Genomic DNA, 8,790 nt, shown 5'->3' with positions numbered 1-8,790 from the left:
CTTATAGAAAGAGACCTTCTAAAAACTTTAAAATGTGTTACTGGCACACAAAACCTTAAATTAGAGTGAATAAATGAAGACTCGGCACAGTACTTCTGAAAGGTTGCCAACTCCTGGTCTAATCTCTTGGGAAAAGAAATCAGAAGTCTTCCATGCATCTTCTGCCTTCCAATACACTGCCCAGTGGCATGGTCAGTGCAGCTGGGCATGGTGGGAGCATGGAAGTGTTACAACCACACCCATGTGTATTATTATCTATCGTTTATATCGCAGTCATGCCTGGAGGCCTCAGACGCATCAGGGCACCATTGTGCTAGGTGCTGTACAACACATGGTAAATGATGGTCACTGCCCCAAACAGCTCACAAGCAATGAGAGAAACCCCTAGTCTCCTGTGCTCCTTTTGATAGTTCTCCTGAGCCACTGGCTCATGGGGCTGATGTGATCAAGGCCAGTCAGTTTCACAGTCAATGGTACTGACAGCCCTAACCAATGGATCAGGTACCCATTTTGCAGCTGGATGAGTTGGAGGTGGCTTTGATAGGAGTGCATGAATTTTTCTTTTGAAATGATATATCTGTTGCAATTAATCCTTTCAGGTATTAGGAGAAGAGTATGAAATTGGGTGGGTGAAGGACAGGCTGCGTATTTTCAGGTGAAAGGCTGGGGCTGCTCAGTTTGAACTAATAGAGCCTTGGAGTCTCTGATGTTAATACAGTTGTGTGTGTGTGTGTGTGTGTGTGTGTGTGTGTGTGTGTGTGTGTGTGTGTGTGTGTGTGTGTGTGTGTGTGTGTGTGTGTGTGTGTGAGAGAGAGAGAGAGTAATACAGTAAAGATTGCTAGGAGGTCTGTCTGTATTTTTCAGAGGTATGGAAAGTACAAAGAAGACATTTACTGAGGCCTTGCCTTCCTCCTGCAATACTGCTATTGCCAGCTGGGTAGGAAATTAAAACATTGTAGAGTAAATAAATATTGCAGTAGAAAATCCCATCCGGTTTAGAGGTCGGAGTGTAATCATATTGTTGAAATCAGAGCTGAAATAACAAAGGCTCCATTATCTCTCACCCAGGAAATGTGCCACTAGTAAAAGTCAAATTGTTGTTTTACTGCCGTCTGCACAAGGGAGAGTGAATAGCATGGGTATCTGGTGTTAATTAATTATTTTAAGCACAAATGGAACAGATAGACCAACAATAACCTAACTGGGAGGGTTCTTCTCATTCAGTCTCCTCCTGACTATTAAACACAGATTAATATTTATAGCCTGTTTGTTGTTATGGAGGTCACAAAATAGCTAAAAATTCACAGAAACTAAAAATATCCAGGCAATTTGCCTGAGCTGCAATCTCTACAATGTGATTTCCCCCATTGAGGACTGAGTTAATATATACTAAAGTCCCAACTAAACTACACAACTGCCATGGTTGTGGGGAAGAGGGGAGGAACTATGCTGAAAGATGTTAATTTCATGATAGGGTTAAAACATTGTTCAGTCTTGTCTGTGCAGACAGTGTTGAATTGTGATTGAGCTATGTTATCAGATAATACTACAGCCTGATTTGGCAGAAGGGTTCAAAAATGTTTAATTGACTGTTATACATCCACATACCAGAGAGAGAGAGAGAGAGAGTATGTCTTGCTCTAATCTACCATTCTGAGATTCCACTTTGATATTAGTGATGTGCAGAACATGTCACTGTGCCTAGTTTTCATACTTACAATTATAAAGACTCACTCCTCTTTCTTTCTTTCCCTTTTAATTATGACTCTTTCTCCAGTATCAATCTTTGTCTAGGGGATAATGTCCCCCAGAACAATATCTTCTTGTAACTGAGTCCCTGGCCCCATGGAACTCTAAAGGAGAAATTGAAAAACTTGAGTCCACAGAGGTTTATGAAAAACAGATATTTATTTCGATATGCAAATGACATTTGAACGTGTAAATGCAGGAGATGGAGCACCTGGTTTGCACACACAAATGTTGGCTGTACATGCAAGTGTTTACTTCTGTGTGTGCAGACTCAGGGACTGGAATTTATTTTATTTTATTTTATTTTATTTTATTGGCACTATGTAGTTATGCCAAAGAAATTGGTGTTGAAAGCCAGGGTTGCCTGGCTGGTACAACGGGACAGAAGGAGATTCTAAATGTGAGAGATATTTTCAAAGTCCCACTGAAACTTAAAAAAAAAAAACAACTCGTCATAACAGGAGTGTAGATACTTTAAAAATGACTCTTAACGTTGAGTGAGAGTTGTCAGGCCTGGACGTGTGCAAGTCCTGGGGGAGTCTGGTGGTGTGAACCGTGCACACGCCGTGCCATGCACACAACTCAGCTCAGCATGGCTCTGGCTCCCCGTCCCTTGCAGACCTTTATGAATGAACTTTGGGAGTTTTTTATGAATGGGAGCCCCAGCCTTGAATGAATCCCAGAGTGACGCGATCTGATTGGCCCTGGAATCCGTAGCCGCTCCCCCTTCTGCGCTGGGTGAGGGCCAGAGCAGAGCTGTGATTGGCGGGCGTGTCCCAGCCCGGGGCTTCATTCACAAAGTCAATGAAACAAAGAAGCAAGAAAGCTGAGCCTGGGAAGGAGGAAATGCACCAATGGGAGGCTCCCCCCGGGCACACAACTGTCTGAGCCGCCAGGAAAGCGAGCCCTTTCCGTGGGAGCGGGACTAGGGGAACAGGTGAGAGCCCGGACTGGGCAGGGGTGCAGAGTGGCAGTTTCCATTGGGGAGCGAGGCATCACCCCGCCTCTTCGCACAAGTTTTGCCAGATGCAGCGCGAACGACGCCTCGTTGCACATCACACCCAGCACTGCAGCCGGGGAACAGGGAGGGGCGGTGGAGCCGCTGCTGGTAACCTGCCCCAGGGTCGTTTTAGGAAGAGCCCCGCTCCCGCAGCTAGGACAAGCCCTGGGGGTCGGGGATGGGGAGATGCCACGAGGCCCAGCCCGGGACGTGGTGGGCTAAAGCAGGTGCAGCCGAGACTCCAAGGGACGCTCCCTCTTTGCTCCCCAGCCCTTGTGAAACAGGCTCCCTCTGCCCGCCCCGTCTCCCCGCAGGTCGCTGCACTGAGCTGGCTGCTCCATGCCCACGAGGAGTTCACACGCGGACAGGAGGATGAAAGGGTACTTGGACCAGCAAGTGCCTTACACTTTCACACACGTGAGTAGAGCGGCAGCCCCCGGGCCCGAGGCTGCAGGCAGCGCCCAGCACCCAGCCCCGGGGAGAGGTGGCCCAGGGTCCAGTCCTGACGTGATTTTCCCAAGCGGGTTTGTCCTTTTCTTCAGAAACCGCCGGGAAGTGGGACCCTCAGCAGCCGAGCTCTGATGGGCGCCAGGAGACCCATGGACCCAGGCTTAGCCCCACTTCAGGACTCGGAAGGTAAAGGCAGTAGCAGCACCCCAGGGGCAGTGGGGAGGGACAGGGCTCATGGGGGACAGTGGGAGGAGGTGGGGGGAGGGACAGGGCTCATGAGTAGGAAGTAGGTAGGGATCAGACCCTCCCCTCTCTCTTCTTCACTCCCCCATTTCCCTGCAGTGTTTGTGTTTCTTTCCCATCCCACATCACCAACCCTGGAGCATCCTGCTGTCAGTCCAGCCCAGGCCAGCCTTCAGTAAAGGCACCTTTCACTTTTCTTGCAGACCTCTTCCAGGATCTGAGCCAGTTTCAGGAGACATGGCTGACAGAAGGTAGGCACCCATTCCTCTCTTTTTGTCTGTCAATCATTTGTTTGTCTTTGGTGTTTGCTCTGTTCTTCCTTTACTTCATTTGCCTAGCTCCAAACATTAAATATATTTTTCAGCCTGGCCAACCTCTAGTCTTGTGTAAATCAAGGATTATGAATCACACTATTGTGCTGGGTATTTGCTTATGAATGGAACTTGGCCCTTGGCCCATTTTCAGTGTCTGCTGGCAACTGCTGGGATTTTGTGTTAATTTGTCACTTATCTTTGTTAGTTGCCAAAACACTGATGATTTCTTTAATAAACAATGGAATGTTGCCTTCAGTTTTGGGAGCAAAATGCTCTTCTGCTAATTCAGAAAAGCCAGTGCTCTGAGGAGATTGTCTTGGAAATCTTTGTGCATCTAAACTGTGTATTTAGTTTTGATGTTTAAACTGTTTTGCCTTTTGACTTCAGCACTGAAGGGAAATTATCAAATCTCGATGAGCCCAATTAATTTAAATTGCAACTAATGCTAAGTGGTCTTTTGTATTTGCTTTAACTGCAAGGATACCAGTGGCCTGTCCTCTGAAAGAGTTAAAATGTTTGTTTAATTTACTTATTAGCTGAAGAAGTAATCATGTGTCTGAGAAAGCCCCTAGTATGTTGTTGGTATTTAACAAATATTTAATAATAATATCCTAAATACATATGGTAATCTGAGCAGCCATCTTTCCCCTAATTCTACCACAACAAGAAAATATACTCCTGCAAAAGCAGGGTTTTTTAAAACAAAAATTTGTCAATTGAATACAAAAAATTGGCTTTTATTTAAAAAAATGTTTTCTATTCAGTTAAAACCAAAGTGAGAAGACTATTTGATCAAGCAACGTTCAGGAATGCAGACTTCATGGGCACAAAATATCATCTGGAGGCCAGTCCAGGATTAGAATACCCATCCTGTTCATACTACAAGGGAAAAAGAGGTGGATTTGCTTGAAGTCCATCTATGTAAATACCATTCATACGCTCAGATTATGAAAGAAGTCCTTTTTACTTTCAAAAACTGTAGAGGTGTTAGCAAAAGGACATCATGTCAGACTTGGGTTCTGGTGGAGTTTCCATTCAGGGCCTTCTGCTCTCTGATAGTTGTTTTAAATTTGACACCATTAAAGTCAGAAGAGCTTGCACAGAATCTCTTGTGCAATGTTCCCATAAATAATAGCGTGCCCTGCAGTAACTAATTTGTGAAATTACTAGAGGGGGAAGGAGAGGCCACATCAAGGTCTCACTGCTGTGGACAGAGATAAGACATTGTTAGATAGTAATGCAAACCAAGAAAAAATATAGTGAAGAAATTATGGTTCTCTGCCTGGGCATACGTTAGGTAAAAGTTGTGGAGAGCTGCCTAATGGTTAGAGTGCTGGACTGGAAGAAAGAACTCCTGGATTCTGTTTCGCAGCTTTTGTCATCGGCTTTCTGTGTGACCTTGGACAAGCCAATTCACCTCTCTGACCTCCATCTTCCCAACTTGCAAATTCATAATAAATATTAATCCTTTGCACTTCTATAGTAACCTGCCATCCCAGGATCTCAAAGCACTTTACTGACAGCGATGAATGTATACATACTCTGTGAAGTATGTATTGCAATTCCCCTTCCGAGGCATGGAGCATCTGGGAGACTTGCTCCAGGGCACACAGCGAGGAACAGAATCCAGGTCTCCTGATACTTGGTTGCACGGTATAACTTGAAGACCACACTCCCTCTCATGGGAGATAATACAGAACCACCTTACCCAGGCAATTAGTGTTTGTAAAGTGCTAAGTCATCTTTGGATGAAAATGCAGAGTTGTTATATTTGATTGTTGAATATTTGGAGCTGGGAAAATGATATTTTTGAGGGAAGGAATAGGTAGACTGGGGTAGACATTCCCCTTCCCCTGACAAGTGTATAAATACATATATATATATATATATATATATATTAGAGAGCTAAGAGAAGACCATCCATGATACGTCTGTGTGAAGCTGCCTGCACCATACAAAACCCTATGGACTTTCCATTCCCACCACCTCTTTCTCTTTCATAAGATCCAACTTCCAGAGCAAAATTAAAGAAATCCTGAGCTTCCCAGTTATTTACAGACCACCTGCATTATAAGAAATGACCAACTATAACAAAAATAATTGTATTTATTTGTAAAAAAGTGAGATGCTGTTTCTGTGGACACAGTTCTCCTGGAAACTGCCAAACTTCTAGTATTTTAAATCTAGCTCACTGAGTCTAGTCAGAGTCCATTTGGAGCCTTAGTTGAGATCGTGCACAGACTTTCTGTTCCTTAGACCATAAGTGTGTGGTGAACTGGCTCTTCAGCTAAAATGAGCTGCTGTAAATTTGTAAGTGAAACAAACAAATTGCAGGCTGAGGATTTAAGTCCCAATTTCCCTGAGGAGAGCTCCCCTCTCAAGCAGGCTATTATTTGTTCGCTGTACTTGCATTTGCTAACATGTTTGATAATCAGTTATTATCTAACGTCTGTGTATGTGGAGCTATCTGCTAGCATTTTTATATCAGATTTAGACAATTCTAAGCTACAGACATATCTTTGAACAGTGCAAGGGAGAACTGAGAAATTTAAGAAATACGAATAATGTGAAAAAAGTGAAACTTTGAAATATTTTATATATTTCCTGCCTCCACCTCATGCAATTGAGAAATATAGCTTTGTGTTAAAGGCTCCTGCAATTACTTTTATAATAAAAGACTGAAGGAAGGAAACAACTTGTAAATATAAAATCAGGAATTAGTTTGTGCCAAGTATCCAGCTATGCACAAAATAAAAAATTTAACTATGAAACTTAACTTTGTTCTACAATTAGTTTCATTCAGGAGGTTTTTATAGCAGCAAATAGGGCCCAATTTCCACATTGCACTGGTATAAATCACCAATCTCTGTACATGTGCAAGTCTTTTTTAGCAGACACGGGAATCTTAGGCCTTATAGCCATAACTTTGATGCTCTTTTCCACATCACTTTCTGTCTGAATTGGAGCATGTTAGAATGAAATGTGACTCTGGCAGTAGGTAACTGTGGAGCTAGTTTTGTGCCAAAGCTTTCATAAATGTGACTCAGGATTCAAAGATGCAAAGGCTTCCCTGGAGAAAAGTTTCTGTATTTTCCTTAGTTGTCTGTGCTGACTCCTCTGTTTTTAGAACCACCGGGGAAGCAGGGTGGGGGAAATATTCTTCCTTGTGTGACTCTGGTCTGAAAGTGTTGGTTGTAACCCAATGGAGACTGTAAGTGCTATGGGATAAGATCGGGCAAGTGTTGATGGATTCAGTTTAAACAACTAAAATAAGCCAGGAGAGAGGCTATGAGAAGCCTCTTCAGTTCGCTGCTCTCTTGGAAGCACGTCTGGTGGCTTAGGGGCAAAGAGGATGGAAGTAAATTTCTTGGACTATGTTTCAGTTATGTGAGATGGAGAACAAATTCGGAAAATTATGGTTCTCATGTAAGTGAGACTGACTGACAGCTCTGACTTCAGGGCACGGGGCCTGTTAGTGCATCCTCCCACTGCCCTCCCCCAGCCCTATAGGGCAGTAGTTCTCAACCTTTCCAGACTCCTGTACCCCTTTCAGGAGTCTGATTTAGCTGGTGTACTCCCAAGTTCCAACTCACTTTAAAACTACTTGCTTACAAAATCAGACATCAAAATACAAGTTTCACAGCACACTAGTACTGTACAATTGCTTACCTTCTCATTTTTACCATATGATTATAAAAAATCCATTGGAATATAAATATTCTACTTACATTTCACTATATAGTATATAGAACAGTATAAACACATCATTGTTTGTATGAAATTTTAGTTTGTACTGACTTCACTAGTGCTTTTTATTTAGCCTATTGTAAAACTAAGCAAATATCTAGATGTGTTGCTGCTCCCCCGGAAGACCTCTGCGTACCCATATGGGTACACATACCCCTGGCTGATTGCCACCGCTATCAGGCATTACACCTCAGAGTTGCATTCCAGCCATGCCCCTTCTGTTTGATTCCTCCACGACAGAGCAGACACCATCCACTCTGTGGGGCTGAGATATGGACCATTGCCCTTTGGCAGCTGGTCATGATGCTCTATTAAAAACAACAGAATAGACACAGGTTCTCCGGGCAATAGACTGAGACCCCTAAACTCAGCTCATCTGTTGCTGAAACTGAATTTTAACCTACAGTCGTCCCCTTGGTGCTATTTTCCAACTACCACCTAGAGCCTGGGTGCCCTCGTTAGTCACTTGCGATGACAGATTTCTCAAAGACTGTTGTTCACTCTTTGAATTGTGTAGGATTGTTCTTTTCTTCACTCTTGGTTCCACTTAGAGTCATGCAGATTATTTCAAATGACAGTGATCTGAGTGTTTTACTGCCTCCAGTCTAGTCTGTTACTCAGGCCAGGACAGGGTTATTCCCTACAGTATAGTTTTGGGGTGCTTTGTCCAATCTAGTTTTAAGTGCCTCCGATGGCTGGGCTTCCACCGGTGGATGCAGCTGGCTGCCAGGCCTACTATCATAGTATTCAGGCAGCTGCTAGTCCTGCCTTGCCTCTGTCCTTTAAAGTGTATGGTCTCTATCACACTTTCTGCAGGGCAGTTGAAAATGGTTTTGTCCATTCAGCACTAGCAGCTGAAGTGTTTTCAGCAGCAATTTGATAGAGGCTTTGGGGAACAAGCATGCACAGCCGGTACTCGTTTTCCTGCTGTGAGAAGGCCCAGGAAATGCTTGTAAGAAATAATAATAAAACATTAGCCAGGCCTGTGCTGTCTGGTCTGTATTGTCTCAAAGACTATTTCATTTATGGCAATGGGCAGGTGCTTGGTCCTTTGGCAGACATCTTATGGACATGCCCTTTGCGATTTCCATACTGCGCTAGTGAGCTGACCATGTGTAACGGCGGGTCTGTCTGAGCGAGGCTCGGGACTCTGTCCCTATTTGTGTGTTCCAGAAAGCAGAGTTGGCACTTAGCTGAGAGGAGTGAGAAGAGCGGGCAGTGTGCACACAATCAGTGGTTGCCACCCTGATTCCAGCTCTGTCCCTGGAAGACTGTCTTGGGCTCTGA

The 8,790-nt window shown here is 44.0% G+C and overlaps 1 protein-coding gene across 4 annotated transcripts in view; it reads left to right on the top strand.

Moving 5' to 3' along the window:
- The first annotated feature begins 2,590 nt into the window (after nt 1-2,590).
- The window catches only part of ETV4 (ETS variant transcription factor 4), a 46,026-nt gene continuing 39,826 nt past the window's right edge, over nt 2,591-8,790 (top strand). For all 4 annotated transcript variants that reach the window (XM_050935115.1, XM_050935114.1, XM_050935113.1 and 1 more), the window contains exons 1-4: nt 2,591-2,686; nt 3,064-3,166; nt 3,292-3,385; nt 3,646-3,693. In XM_050935115.1, the coding sequence (XP_050791072.1) occupies nt 3,089-3,166; nt 3,292-3,385; nt 3,646-3,693 (220 nt within the window). In that variant the 5' untranslated portion in view covers nt 2,591-2,686; nt 3,064-3,088. The remainder of the gene's footprint in view (nt 2,687-3,063; nt 3,167-3,291; nt 3,386-3,645; nt 3,694-8,790) is intronic.

Source organism: Gopherus flavomarginatus, chromosome 25 (genome assembly GCF_025201925.1).
Source record: "Gopherus flavomarginatus isolate rGopFla2 chromosome 25, rGopFla2.mat.asm, whole genome shotgun sequence".
NCBI lineage: Eukaryota > Metazoa > Chordata > Testudines > Testudinidae > Gopherus > Gopherus flavomarginatus.
This window is presented reverse-complemented; position numbering and strand designations above follow the sequence as displayed.